This window comes from Gouania willdenowi, chromosome 20, assembly GCF_900634775.1.
Source record: "Gouania willdenowi chromosome 20, fGouWil2.1, whole genome shotgun sequence".
In the NCBI taxonomy this organism is placed as follows: domain Eukaryota; kingdom Metazoa; phylum Chordata; class Actinopteri; order Blenniiformes; family Gobiesocidae; genus Gouania; species Gouania willdenowi.
The window spans coordinates 10,657,729-10,673,774 of NC_041063.1; the positions used below are offsets into that span (position 1 = coordinate 10,657,729).

Below are 16,046 nucleotides of genomic sequence, written 5' to 3' on the forward strand. Positions count from 1 at the left end.
AGCAAATTTTGTTATTTACATCACAAATGACCTGTATGAGGACTGCCATCCAAAACATTTTAAAACAAACCAAAATGATGCACATACAGAGTGCCTCTCCCTCCCTCTCCTCGCCGCTTTCCACACCTCTGGTACTGAAAGACGCACAGCAGCTGATTGAGATTCCGAACACACAAAACCACAAACTAGTTTTTAATTCAACAAGCAAATGACATAGAATTTCTGGGCTACAGTTAACAAAATCAGTCCCAGTGGAAGTAAGAGGAAACATTTGGCCACCATTGATTTTTGTTGGCGATCTTGTGAGGACAGCAGCAAAAAAGTGCAATCCGTGGAGTCTGGCAGTTTTGCGTGTCAGGTTATCGCTCAATGGAAACGCTGGAAAAACAGTATCGGGTCCCGAAAGCGAGAAGTGCGGAGCCGTGTAGAGCCAAGACCGCCACAGGAAACGCGCTATAATGGCCTTTTCTAAAGTGCTGTCTTCATTTTCGATGACTTTGTGTCTCTAGCAAAGAAGAAACAAAGTTGGAAAACATCACATCTTTTGATGAACTGAACCCTATTGGTCAGCATAGGCCAATTATGAATTCACTTCAATGAAGGTTAATGAGTTTCCTCCTTTTTCAAACTTCCACGTTGTGCTTCTTCGCTGACAACAAAGGAATTTTTAAGTCTTTTTAAGTTGGCAGTTCTTCAAGGTCAGGTGGACCTTATGGCCTTTCAGTCAGCTTCCATCTGCCTGGGTGGAGGGGGGATTATGAATTCACACATTGTGCCACAGAGAGGTATTCATGAGCTCAGTCCTTGCTCCTGGAAGGATGGACGTTTTTTCATTCTTCACACGTTCTAGTATCACAATCTTTCCTCATCAGGGGGCCTTTGCACACGTCTGTTTTTTGCAGTTTAATTGTTTTCCTGTGCAGATCATTTTACCTCCTCAGGTTAAGGACAAAATAAAGAGTTCCAGTACCAATGGGTGGTAACTTGACACTATAGGCCATGGGACAATAATCAATGAATCAATTAATTGAGCAATGAATGAACTTGATAACATTTTTGGCCTCGATATATCGCCATGTTTGCGTGTTTGTTTTCCTCGTCTATCTGCCTTCAAACTTCCTCCCGCCATTTTATTCTTTGTTTTAGTTGTGATGTTTTATATTCAAGTGTTTTTTTTTTCTTTCCTATAACAGAGACAGACTATTATATTCTTTTTGCCAGTATTTTTTTTTATAACGTGCAGTAATATAAACTGAGAATCCATTTTATTCATTTATTTTTTGTTTTTTTTTAATTTATTTAGGACTCTTAAGAACTCTTGACATTCCAATTAAAATGGTAGTAAATACCCATGAAAAATAAATACATTTATTCATCATTACATTAGTGGTTAATTTGTTGTAAAAAATTATTACAGTACAGTATTATTGTTTATTGTGGGACAATTTGTCATCCTGCAAAATTTGTTATGGTCCCATGCCCACCTATTATCCCCCGCCACAAAGTGTGAAGGGCGATATAGGTTTGAGCTCCGTGCATCCATCCGTCCGAGTTAAAGAGGACAGCTTTTCTAAGAAACCGTTTAAGATACGATAACCAATTTTGGTGTGTGGCTTCAGGGTATCAATACCTTGATGGAGTTCGACGAGAAGCGCTCAATTATTTTTTCATGAGTTATTTCCCTTTTTCTGTTTTTTTTACTCTGGTCGAGTTATCTTCAAAGGGGACAGGTTTTCTCAGAAACCGTTTAAGATCGTTAGTCATTTTATATTCTGATGTGATAATATGTTCTTACGTATACATCTAAGTTCTTAGATTTAGGACATGTAGGAAAAGATTGTGAGTTAGTATAATGACAACCAATCTGGCGGGGGATGTTGATGACTGTCTTCTTGTTTGTTTGTTTGTTTGTGTATTTATTTATTTATTCATTTATCAGGAACAATACAAAAACCATTGCCTCCATTAAGAGGAAAATGAGTAGTACTTCTAGCTCAGGATAATTGGCAGTCCGTGTCCCTAGCCAGGCTTTTACTGTAACGTAAAACACTTTAGAACAAGGATGGTGTCAATTGTTTATTGCTACAATGGCTGCTGCAATATAAATAATTAAAGCATTTGTATAACTATCTCTTTGGTCATATTTACATTGATGAATTACATTTATTAATTAGGGACATAGGGGATCATTTGTTTAAACAACAACAAACCAAAGTCTCTTGCCAGATACTTTGCCACAAATTTAGCAAAAAATAATAAAAAGAAATAATCCAGAAACGGCGCCGAGGCACAAATAAAGCCAAGCTACTCTCTTGATTATGTAGAGCCGATGAACAGGAGTCTGCTTCACTGAGCACAAGCGTCCAACTAGGGGCGTGAGGCACAATTTTGACGCCCGAAACGCGTTTGGTGTAAATGCAGCGTGTGCGTGTGTGTCCCACTTCCGCTGTTCACCTGCGAATATGGACTATAAGCAACAGCGGGTTTTGCCATGCCACAGTCAGGAAATGTGTGTTTGCTCCTAATGCTAATGCTAATGCTGATGGAGGCTTCACGTAGTTCCACTGTGGTCTGCCTCTACAGCTTCATCTCCAACTCTCTTGTTGTCGACACAGCTGCTGCTCAGGGTTTTTTTTAAACTCACTTATCGGTGATCGGCTCTAAAATCCTGATCGTGTAAAGCTTAGTTAGGATTGTTAATTAGGAAGAAGAAAATGCCTAATGTAACACCCTATGGTTATGTAGTATCATGCTACCTCATTGTATTTGATCAGAAATCACTGTTGCTATGGTAATAACTAGGGCACCACTTTTATGCTTAACAAGTCTTGTTCAACCTTGTAAATCTTTACAACTGATCAGATGCTGAGGGCCAGGCAAACAGCCGCCTCCCGTCTCAGGATTCTCACCTTGTCCAGTCGGCAGAAATCAGCAATCGATACATTATGGGCAGGCAGTGTCGTGAGAGCTCAGTGACCTTTCAGGGGGAGAATAGATGCAGTCGCTTTGCTCCAAATATCACTGCAGTGTTTGACGGTTTAAGAAATGTTTTCATTCAGTGGGGACTTTTTTTTTGTTTCTCCATGCTCATCTAAAAGCTAAGCTACATCCGTTGCGGCGGTTGAAAGTTTAAAATTGTATGACATGTTGCCAAATACCTAACATTCCAGACACAGTGCCTTCCCCCTACTGTGCATGCATTTGTGGGAGCGTAAATGTGCTTGTCAGCTGTAGCATACCAGGAAACACACTGTACGGCTCAGTGTTCCTAGGTCGTGTAAGACATATAAATGTAGCCGGCTCTTAAACCTTGTTTCAATTCTAATGTGCATATCTTGCTTTTTCATGTACCTGAATCCTGAGTGACTGCATTTGCAAAGCAATTCTTTTTCCTGAGCACGTTTAAAATTGCATATAAGGACCTTACTTAGGAAGAGTTTTTTTTTTTAAGTTCATGTTTGGAGAGAAGGTGGATTCTACATTTGGACATGCTTATCTTATTTTTTCCCTCTCGATCCACTTATTTGTAAATAAACCCGTTTTAGTTCATATTGATTCTGGGTGGGAGAAATAATCAATGTATTCTTGTCATTTAGACATAGTATCGATAATCATTGCATACATTTCTAATAATTTTTAATTTACAGTAAATGATAAGTTACACAAAATAGTGTCGAAGGATATTTGAATGGATTGATATTTTAAACGCACTATTGGCTCTATTCTCCCATGTGCGTAAGTCCAAAAAGCCACGCGGCTGCGCTGTTTTTGGCTGCGTGTTACTCTCCCCCTGTACTTAAGTCAGTCGCTGCGCGCTTTCATCCCAGTTACGCACTGTGGGTGGAGCAGCCCTGAAATGTGGGTGTTCCCATTCAAATCTGGCTTTCCCCGCATTCTCCGGTGTGCGTAAGTCATTTTCCACTTATGCGCTTCGAACCCTGGAATAGCAGCTGCTGCTGCACGATTAATTAAAACTCTGACAGACGCAGACTTCTGTCCACGTTGGTCACAGTGATTCAAATATTTTCATACCATGTCTAACGTAAAGAAGCACGTAACTGCATCGCTTAAGTCCAGACGGGAGAATAGAGCCCTATAGTTCTTGAGCTTCTTATTTAGTTTATTATATTTAATACATTGTATATTATATATCATTTAGAAAAGCCATTTTGGTTTATTATATATATTACAAACAAGGATGCTGCTACTTTGGCCCTTCACCATGCAGTTCTAACTTAACAGTGTATAGATGTTAAAGGAATGCTTATGCCACTGATTTTCCACGATTGTAAATAAAATGGACACAAATTGAGGAAATCACATACACTAGCTTTCTAAAATTTGGACACACCTTTTAATTTAGTTTAAATGAGATGGTGTCTATAAACCTTTGACTGGTAGTTCATACATTTTCACATTTTCCTCCCCTTTGGTGGTTAAATGTGCATCAACTTGTGTTGAAGAGATAAACACACATACTGAAGTTTGTGTGTTTATCTCAGGTTATGAAATCTTGGGAAACCACTTGGTTTCAAGATTTGGATGTATAGTTATTGGTTTTAACAAGTAATCACTATTAGGCATTTCTGGCATGATTTTTGGGACATTTAGTATGTCAGTAATTACATCAAATTAGGCAAAGCTGAATAAACAGGAAAAATGAAAAACGAGATTTTAAACAGTATTGTGGAAACTTGAAACCTGTTGGCCCAGTAAGTTAGAGCTTGTCTCTTTTCACTGTGTTTATTTGTAGGCTTTACAAAAAAAGGGTGACTGCTCTTTTCCAGCCGTTATCCTGTTAGACCGGATGGGCGAGAGTGTCGGATAAGATCATTATTCATGGTAACTCTGCACAGAAAGCTATCCTGTTACAGTCAGTCTTATTTATTCTTATTATATGTTACCTACAAGGCTTTTTGTTACTCAAACACTTGTGTTGTTAGTCATTGGTTCCCAACCCTTTGTCTGTTGTGGACCGGCCTTCTACTTGCCCTTCGTTGAGCGGACCAGGAGGGGTCCTCATAGGGGCGTGTGCAAGCCACTTCCACGTAGTAAATAGGCTCCGGTGGTGTCTGTGCGCCTTGCTTTTGCACCACATTTTATTTGACTCTGTGAACTAGACGTGGGTGCAGTAAACAAAAGTGAAATTTGTCATAATAAAATGACCGGGACAGAGTTAAAAATGAAATAATTTTGAGTTTTTGAGCTCCCAAAGGTTGCATGCTGCGACTCCTGACTACAGGTTTATTGAGGGCAGGATTTTCACATTCCTACGTGCTCTCTGAGTTGCTGACAGCTCTACTACTACTGCCTGGATACCTCTGAGTCTCTCATTCAGTCATTACTCATCTCACAAATATCTGAGTTCAACTGCCTTAGGAGTGCTAAAGCTCTCAGTGAGCTCACCTCATTCTTTATATTATTATCCACTACTGAGCAGTATCTCAGCTTCTAAATACAGCTGGGCAATATGGACCAAAACTCATATCTTGATATTTTTTCTGAAATTGGCGATATACGATATTAATAGGCGTTCCCTCTTGCGGATCTGATCGGCTATATTGGGCGATATTTTGCATTTTATGCAATTAATGTGATCGACTGTAATGTCCTAATTTGCCGATCCGATTATTGACGTCATTGTTGTGATGACACTTTCTGTAGATGCTCTCATTTATGTTTTTATCGTCTCATTTACACCAAAGAGTTGTTTGCTTTATGTGACACAGCTTTATTTCACTCACATTTGTGCGCAAAGGTGAAAACCAATGAGCAAACTGTGAAACGGTTTCATGAAAACAATAACCATGCATAAATAGTTGCTTACTGGTAAAGATAGTAGCTCTAACAACTGGTACAATGATAAACTTGGTGATATTACAGCCTGTGGAGCAGTATGGCAACACATTACTCCGTCTCCGGGTCTTAGTATCACCCGTCCGATGAAGCCGTTCTGTTTGCTGATATCCGTGTGTGTAATAAGTCCATCCACTGTTTTCATTATATCCATATCTTTTAAGGGTCTTATTAAATAGTGTCGGCTCTAGTCCGGGCCCCCGCCATCTTGGAATTAAGCAAGTTAAGTGTTTACAAGAAAGAGGAATTATTTAATTTGGAATTAAAATCGGAATAAACCAGCCACCTGATTCAGATTTAAGTTTAATTTGGAATTAACCTAGCATTAGGAATTAAGTGTTTACAAGGTCAGGTTAAAGAGGAATTAAAGCTACTTTGTAAACGTTGCCATTGTGTATGTGACAAAGCTGCTGTTCAGGGACTAAATGAAATGGTTTTTAAGTGTTGAGTGAAGCTCACATTTACATCTGCCATATTTCTTGCAAGTGCTCGGTCTGCATAGCTATTTACAAAGCGAAGCCATGACGCTCTAGTGCGTGCAATGTTATGTGCAGGTCCTGCATGGAAATTATTCAACTCTTCCGCTCCCTCACAGTCACAAGGCCCGAAACATTGTACCGTTTGAATTCCCGTCAATCTGTATCAGGTGGTACCAAAAGAATTTGGTTGGTACCTAAAAAAAACAACCTGAATTCATATGATCGGATCGGTGATCGGCCCAGAAATCCTGATCGTGTAAAGCCGATATATTAATCTCAATATTTTTAACTCAATAAAGTCTTACCAGAAAGACAATTCTGCCATTTTCTAACTGAGGCTGTGTGTCACAAGGAATTTAAACCTTTCTCTAAGTTAACCACACTTTGGTTTGGTTCGAGGATTTGTGTAAAGCTGATTCTCAAACGAGTGAAGACAAAAAAAAAAAAAGGCAGCCGTATCTGGAGCAAGATGCGATAAAACATTGCCAGCTCAATGCAATCAAGTGTCACATCTGTTCTTCCATTGCCACAGCTCAGGCCTCAAATGCTTATCAAATCCCAGTGTTTCTGAATTCAGCCAAAAACAGAGCTCCTGTCCTGTCTGCCAGATTTCACAATATGTGTCTGATGCAATAGTTTATCCTTGGGTTTCAGATTGGTAGTGAGGATGTTCAAATCTACCCTCAAATTTGTCATCATAAATTAGGGATTGCACCGAAATGAAAAATCTTGGCCGAAAACCGCAACAGAAATAAGTTAACATGCAAATATTAGTCTCTGAATGTTACTAACCTCACTAAAATGAAAACATTGCAATTGTATGAATTGTTATTAATCCTTCAAAGAATACTTGAGTTAGAAACATGATAATATTTATTTAGCACTCCAACAATGCACATAATAAAATAAAACAAATATAACATTTGCCCTTCTGGTGCATCACTAATCATAAATATAATGTCCTTGTGTCGGTAAATAATAGGGATGTCCCAATACAACTTTTTCACTTCCGATACCGATATTGCAGTCTTGAGTATTGGTTGATACCGATATTGATTTGATACGATGACTGCACAAATCATACATACTTTTATTACTTATTTTGCTGTGTGGAATGTTAGAAAATACTTGTTTATTAAAAAAAAAAAAAAACACCCATTTATTATAAAACAATGGATTACATATAATTAACCTTTTAGAATAAGAATATTATATTATATTTTAGATGCAGTCCGATAAAATCCGATATTCATTTTCTGGCTGATATTAGACCGATATCCGATATTAATATCGGATCGGGACACCTCTAATAAATATTGACTAGTCGAATTGGACTTCCTAAAAAAAATGCAAGTCAGGATGCTTAAGCTGAACCCCTTTGAGTCAGTATAATCCCTCAGAGTCAGTATATCCCTCAGTTTAACCCCGGGTGTCATAAATTTCCCCTCGGAATCAGTATAACCTCTCGGAATCAGTATAAGGCCTCAGTTAGAATTAATCCTGGAATCATTATAACCCTTTGGAGTCATTATACCGCTCGGAATTGGTATGTCACTATTCCAATAGGTTTGAATGGGTATGTTAACTTTTATTTATTTTTTTGCCACTTAACAAATATTAAACTTGAGAACACCAGAACATAACATAATTGTCCTGAGTGTTCTGTACACTGTGGTAACCAAAAGACAAAAAATTAAAATCAACCATTTGGTCGTTTTTGTTGTGCTGCTTTCATATCTGTTTTGAAGGAGGCCCAAACATCTGTATTCATTTTTTTAAGTGAGATTTGAACAAAATGTGTTTTTTTTTTTTTTATTTTTATTTTTTTTTACTAAAAATAAAAGGCTTTACGGGAAAAATAGTAGGTAAATGAGAACCGTGTGTTTTAGGACAAGATATATTGGCTCAGCTCAGGACAACCAACTGTGCAGCAAACCCTTACCCATAAGCCTTTGTAAAAACACTATTGTTTTAAGTTTCCTTGTTTTTCATTTGTTGCTAGTTTTCTTCCTGTATCCATGATTGCTGTCCACAAATGGCCATTTTCACCTCTAGAGGAATTTGACCTCTTACTCGGGGCTGGTATTGACCAACACATGTGCCACTCTGATTCCCGCTCACAGAAACATCAGCAACGCTCGTGGATTAGTTACGCTCTCTTTCTGTGAATCAATAATGCCACACAGTGACATGGCTTATTTCTGTTTTCCCTCATCCTCTTGTGGCTGACTACTCAGTTTGGCTCACTATAATCATCCATGTATCCATTACTGCTGCCACCTAATGCATCCAGCAGCAGCCTGTTATCAAAGAGGAGTGTGTTCCCTCTGGCCAGCACTGCTTGTATTCTGTTTTATGTGTGTGGTGCTGAGAAGGAAGGGGTCCACGTAGATCAAACTCGAGGGCTCAATTTGAAGCTCTACTTCTTTGAAGGGAGAGGTTTGTGAGAATATATGACCGTATTTATATACCCATTAGTGTGTGATAGTTGGGAAACTACAGGGTTAAAGACTGCTTTGTAGCATGTGGCATAACCCAGTGACCTAGATTTAAAGTTCATCCATGTTTTGATGATTTGGCGCAAGTGGTGTGTTTCCAAGCGGGTGTAGTAGAAATAAAAATTTGAAGCGTCGTTATTTCAATGCACACAGCTTTCTGCCCTTGCTTTTTTTTTCTCAAGCTTTCTTGGAAAACCACATTCTCCAGATTTGAAACATAAAATGTTGGAATAACATCAACACTTTCTCGTCTTGTTTTTCAGAACAGATCAGAAGATTGGATGACTGTCAGACAGATTATTACCATCACAGATACAGATGGTTATCTTTTGAACTAGGGATGTCCCGACACCACTTTTTCTAGAACTAGGACTTGTGTATTGCCCAAAACTGAGTACCGGATATGAGTATCTAATAAAGGCATTGTGGAGGATGGATCATCAAGACTATTGGTTCTCCTAATTGTCAATCATTCTGGTGATATGTTTATGTAAGGCCGTTGTACGCGCTTGTCCCTAGCTAGTTTTTGCTAGCTGCGCATGCGCGCTTTCAAGTGTTTGTGTCTTGTGAGCTATGGTTTCAGCCATTCATTGAAGCTCGCTGTTCGCAAATCTTCTTTTGGAAAGTAAGCTTGTATGAGCGATGCCGAAATCAACTTGTAAACAAAGCTGTGCACGAGGAAAACTGGGCTTGTGCAGACGTTCAATAGGCGTTCCCTCTTGGGAGCAGGTAGAGTGTTGCGCATGTGCATTGTTTTTCAAAAACTGGAGAGGACGTTTCTTTTCTAAACTTTGGGAAAATCCTCCTTTATACCTTTAATGCAAATACAGCTGCCATCTTTGAAAATGTTTTCTTTTACACTTGAGCCCAACTGATTAAAGCTGCAGTTTGTAGAATCCTCTCTCCGCTCCATTTTTAAACCGAAACTCAACTTCCCTTACCGGTATATTTTGTAAATGCTCTTTGTGACTTTTTTTCTCAATACACAATAGTGAAAAATGTACAGACTTTATATTGTGTTATTGGATGTTTTTCTAGTGTTTTAGAGTAGAGACATGAATGTACATATCACTCTGTAGTAACTGTCCTGAGCAGCGGCTGCTGCCGTCAATTCCTCCCCGCCAGAGAGCTCACAGAGGGGGCTGTGATCCTAGCTGTCTATCGTTCAGCACAGACTGACAACCATCACTCCGCATCCAGACTGCAAAATAATTCACCTTGAATAAGCTTTTTTTTAGGTTTACATTTATTTATTTATCTCATCTGTTATCACTTGCTCTCTGACACCAGTGTGTGTGTGGGGGGGCGGACCCTGCGCAGTCACGGGGATCTGCAAGGACGCAAAGTGATGTTTGTGGCTTTAAACTGTTGCTTCTCCACATCGGTCTGCCCTTACCTGCTTGATTGAACTGTTTAGCTGGGACGTCCGTCATTACACTTTTACTACCGAGGGTACGTGAACGCGCCTGACCTCAGTCGAGTAGCCAATAGTAACACTAAAAACAGCTCATGGAGCACACGTTTGTTGATAGATCTCTGATTGGCTGACATGCAGATTTCTAAATGTCATTTACAGGGCCAGGAGAAGGAGAATAGATTCACTATCCACTCGGAACACTTTGATTACAATATGACCATTATGATTATGGATTTTTGACCAAATGATGCCAAAAAAAAGTTACAAACTGCAGCTTTAATCGGTTCAGGTCAATTAATTGGGCCAATTTTAGCGGTCACAGAATCTAATCTGAAACTGCTATGTGAACTTTCTGCTGTGTGGAAACTCTGTGACGGTGCTTTTTGCATTATAAGATGGATTTTTTGACTGGGAATGGACTATAGTGCACTATAGTTAATTGTTTCCAGTTATATTTTGTCTTTTTGATTTATCCATTTGCTGTTCGGGATTTGAGCAACTTTAATTTTATTATTATTTTTTTTTACTTTGTATTTAGAAAATGCAAAGTCGGTCTTTTCTTATTTAGCAGCGGCTACACTTTAGTACAGACTACAAATACATAAGTGGTATTAGAGCAATTTTCAAGTACACCCCTTGGTATTGGACCACATCGCTAATATAAAGCATCAAAACCTGCATGAATTAAAAAAAAAAAGCGGGATCATGTGTCTTTTCCCAAGTTTGTCTGATATTGGCAGTATTTTACTGAATATGCGATCGCATTACGCACTGTTCTTTAATTATTGTATACTTTTTGAAGCATGGGGAATAGCAGACTGTTGTTCTTGTGATTGAAATAACACCGCTCATAAATGTCTCCCATGTTGTTGGAACAGATGAACTTATTTGGAGGCATTCTGTTAGCTCTCAGTATCAGGCTTGACAATTTAACCAAATACTGAAGAGTTGAAAACCTTATTTGTTAGTTCTAGTAAATGGTAGGGATGTCTTGATACAATTTTTTTTTTCCTTTCCGATATGATACCGATATTGCAGCCTTGCGTATCGGCCGATACGGATATTGATCCGATCCGATATCAGCATGAATCACACATACTTTTTTATTTTATATTTTTTCATGAAAATAATAATGACTTATTTTGTGGTGTGGAATGTTAGAAAAGTCTTGATCAAGTGATGTTAATCAACCAGAGAACAATAGTCAGCAACAGTAGGTATGAGGAAAACTGACCCAATTATTATTAACCAATTGGTTACATGAATTTTAATCCCTTCAACATAATATCTACAGTATTCTACAATTCAGTAGAAAAAATGATATCGATGTCGGATCGGGACACCTCTAGTAAATAGTTTACTTTTCTTAAGTAACTAATAACATTTTTCTGACATTAAAAATTGTGCTTAGAGCCATGTTTTTATGTACTGTATGTGTGTGAACACAAAGTTAGTGTTTTTTCTATGTGATGACTTGCTGTACAGAACGTAGGGAAAGGTTACTTCACATGTTGTTGTTTTGTAGGAGTAAAGGTGATAGAAGATGATTGTGTATTTATGGCAGCTGTAGGATACGTTTTATCAAGCTAAACTCCAGGGTTGGGGTCAATTATAATTGTAATTGCGTAATTAACAATTAATTACAATTATGGTGTAATTATAATTCTAATTGTAATTGAGATCTGTTGCTAGTGTTGTAATCATAATCGAATCATAATTTACTTTTGTCATTTGTAATTGGCATGGAAATATAAAAAACTATCTATATAAACTACAATTTAATGAATTGCAAAACTGAGGAACCATGTTGTAGTTCTATGACTTACACATATGTAGTTAACAATTATTGACATATAATATGAAGTTTTCCCACTACATTTCAGTTCTTGTATCATTTTATCTTTTTTTTTTTTTTTAGTAAATTGAAATTGAGGGGTACACTGACAGAAAAAAGGCTCAGGTGTCCACACCAAATACATTGATGCCAATATTTTCATGGATAAGGAAGCATAACACGGTAAACAAGAGATTAAAATCAAATTGGACGATAGATGATATTTTTTTTTAAGTGTATTTTACATCTGATTTAAGACATGGGTCGTTATCAACAGAGATGCTAACACAAGAAGGTGGTTACGTTTTATGGGGTTCTTTGTTAAAGGCTCAGTAATTGTGATTCATTCAATTTAAACTTTAGCAATTGAGAACATAATTGTAATTGACTTTCAGTGGGAAAATTATTGTAATTTCAATTGTAATTGAGGAAAAATGCTGGTCATCGTAATCATTATTGAGTTGCAATTAAACATGGACAATTGAAGACATAATTGTAATTGAAAAATGTAATTGACCTCAACCCTGCTAATCATAGCATTTAATTTTGAATGTATTGATTAAATTGAATTAATTCTCGTCTGCCTGATGTCTGAACTCACCACACAAACCCAAACTTGTCACTGCGCTAAAGATTAGACACAAATAGGATGTGATACTGAAACTGGCTTCCTTCCTTTTTATTTATTTATTTTTATTTATTTATTTTTAATAATGCTTCTTTCTCTTCTAAACCGTTTTGTACACAGGCCCAGGACAAAAGGAAAGCTCTGGAGGAGACCAAAGCGTACACCACCCAGTCCCTGGCCAGTGTGGCCTACCAGATTAATGCCTTAGCAAACAATGTGCTGCAGCTTCTGGACATCCAGGCATCGCAGCTGCGGCGCATGGAGTCCTCCATCAACCACATCTCTCAGGTTAGAAAAATACAGATGCACCACAGACCATACAGCTGTGAAGAGGACCGTCCTACACTTCCCACTTCTGCTCTCACTTTCATACAAACTCTTGTTTTGAATCACAGGATATTACGTTATCCATGGCTTTTTTTTTTTATTACAGTACTTCTTCAGTCTGATGTAAGCTCAGACTGTGCAAAATGACTGGGGCCTCATGTACAAAGACTTGCATATAAAATGATGTGAAAAAAAGCGTACGTCTCAATCCAGAGACAGGCGTGCGCTTGAAAAAATTCATATGTTCAAATTTGTGAGTACCTAGCATTTGAACATCTGAATCAACGCGGATATGAGCACACACATGTCCCCTCCCTGTTCACTCCCACATTTACATATGTAAATCATATTATTACCCTCAGCATCATCAGAAAAAGCTGTGCTTTTACCACCAGCAACACAGGAAAGAAGAGATTTTAAATCATTTTTGACCGACAGCAACATGGAAGACAGAGATGATTCAACAGTGAAGATACTAGAATTAATATAAACAATAATATAGACACACACAGTTCGCTGAATGCTTGACTGTGTGTGTTAAGAAGTGGATAGCGGATTAGGGAAAACATGTAAAATGCTATACTACTACTACTACTAATAATAATAATAATAATAATAGTAATAAAATAATAATAATAATCGCAAAATGACGCTCTGATCGTGCACATCAGGCTTAATGTGTGTCTTTGTCTCCTGATCATCAAACAGGCTGTGGATGTATAACAGGCAAAACTCCATGAAAGTGAAGTTTGTACCGGACGTCAATCGCCAAACCCACCGCCCTCCTCCTCTGCCCGATACGACCCCCCTGCGGCACAAACACACGCACGCACACACACCGCACCGGTCAGTCGCAGTGATCAGTCTGGAGTGTGTGCGTGCGTGTGTGTGGCTGCTAATGATCGTTGGACTGAAAGCGTTTTAAAGTGTTCAGACGTAAGTGTTTGTTACTCAGAGGACGTCTGACCACCTGTAGTAGATCAGCGCACAGAACTTTGACGTGGTAAACAACATGTGTCTGACTCACATTAGACAGATAAAAGAAATTTAAAACTGTAACTCACAAAAAATGTGTAAATGATACATGTCAACAGCAGCTCAGAGGTTCATGTGTGAATGAATTGTATGATTTTGGTAGTGTGCCTCATAAATCCTCAGAATTTAAAGGATCAACTATGTAGACGTGTACGTACGCCACCTCAGGACTTGACGTGAAAGACCGCACATTTCCACGGCCACTCCAGTTTCTGAAAATCAGGATTTTGAAGTACGCCCACTCTTGTACATGAGGCCCCTGGTTTTTTTTTTTTTTTTTTTTTTTTTTTTTTTTTAGCTCTGCTTTAGTGCTTTTAAAACACATCAACAGACACACAATAAAACTTTTCAATATCAGAAAGCACAGGCTGGCTGGTAACTTAATAGTGAATATCTGTTGTTTTTTTATGCTTGTATCAAATGTAATTTCTACATTACGAGAATTGTTTCTTAGTGGAAAAACTGGCTTTTCATCTGGATGTTTTTAGGTATTCCTTATGGCTGGGCAAAAAAATCGATTTAATCGATTTATCAAATTTGTAGATAAAAATAATTTTTATTTTGCAAATTCGAGTAAAAAAAAAAAAACACACCAGTTTTTTCTGACTTTTTCGCCTTCCATCCTTATGGGTTACCGTAGTGCTATGTGTGCCAGTCCCCTCTTTGCTTACATTTGTTTACCTTTTGAGTAGGCTATATGTGTACCACAGGCATGTTTAATGTTTTATTCACACTATGCTGAGATGCTAAGGGAAGAGTTCATTATTTTTTAATTGTAATGTTATAAAATATGTAGTTATCTGATTTCTTAATCAGAAAATTGAAGCTACTGTGAAGGCGCTGTTGCACTTTCGCTTAAACCTGGGTTAAAGCTTGAAATTGTTAAATGACAGAGCCTCATTTACTTTTTATTTTGGGATTATTTCATGCATTTTAACTCTTGAGGACAATCACAGCAGTAAAATTGCACTTTTGACAATATATCTGATGTATGCAGTCATTTTTAAGTGCATTGAAAAAAAAAATGAATCGAAAATTGAATTGAAACTCAATTTTTTTTTTTAAAAAAGGTCTGAATTTTTTTTTTTTTTTATGCAAAATTGCCCAGCCCTAGTATTCCTCTCTATTTACTACTCCGCTACTGTGATGTTCCTTTTCCTGTTTCTTTTTGAAAGTATGCAGCTAATTCCAAGATTAAAAAAAATCTACTCACTCATTTCAAGGATTTAGGAGGTCAAACAAATCAAACACAAAACCTATAAGCTACGTCGCACCTCAACACCAGAAACCAGGCAGCGCATATCAAACATAACATAAGGTTGAATTCTACAGTTTTGTAATTAAGTGGAGCAGTGTTTGCTTTCTGAGAGAAAAGAGAGAGGACGTACCCATTAATCCTGAGGAAAAGCCGAAAGAAGGCAAGACAAGGCAAATTTATTTGTATAGCGCATTTCATACACAAGGCAACTCAATGTGCTTTACATGATAAAACATTCAATTGTTTAAAATCAGTAAGAACATTTAAAATCATCAGTAAAATCAATTCAAATCATCAACAAACACATGACATCAACAACATGACCAAAAATCTCTCTCTCAATCATACGCAGTAGAGAAAAAAAGTGCCTTTAACTTTGATTTAAGAATGTTCACATGTGATGCTGACTTCAGCTCTGCTGGCAGTTTGTTCCACTTCTTTGCAGCATAACAACTAAAAGCAGCATCACCAAGTTTACTGTGAACTCTGTGCTCCACTATCTGACCTGTGTCCATAGATCTGAGAGACCTGCTGGGTTCATACCTGACTAACATGTCACTGAGTTATTCTGGACCAAACCCATTCACAGATTTATACACCAGCAGCAGAACTTTAAAGTCTATTCTGAGGCTGACTGGGAGGCAAGGAATGAACACTCCTTTAGGGTTCTAGTCCCTTTCAACAATAGTGTGTTCACCATGATGCTATGGTGGC

General features: G+C 37.9%; 1 protein-coding gene across 11 annotated transcripts in view; it reads left to right on the plus strand.

The window, feature by feature from the left end:
* The window catches only part of abi1a (abl-interactor 1a), a 68,704-nt gene that overhangs the window by 7,254 nt on the left and 45,404 nt on the right, over window positions 1–16,046 (plus strand). For all 11 annotated transcript variants that reach the window (XM_028434350.1, XM_028434352.1, XM_028434353.1 and 8 more), the window contains exon 2: window positions 12,833–13,000. In XM_028434350.1, coding sequence (XP_028290151.1) covers window positions 12,833–13,000 — 168 coding nt within the window. The remainder of the gene's footprint in view (window positions 1–12,832; window positions 13,001–16,046) is intronic.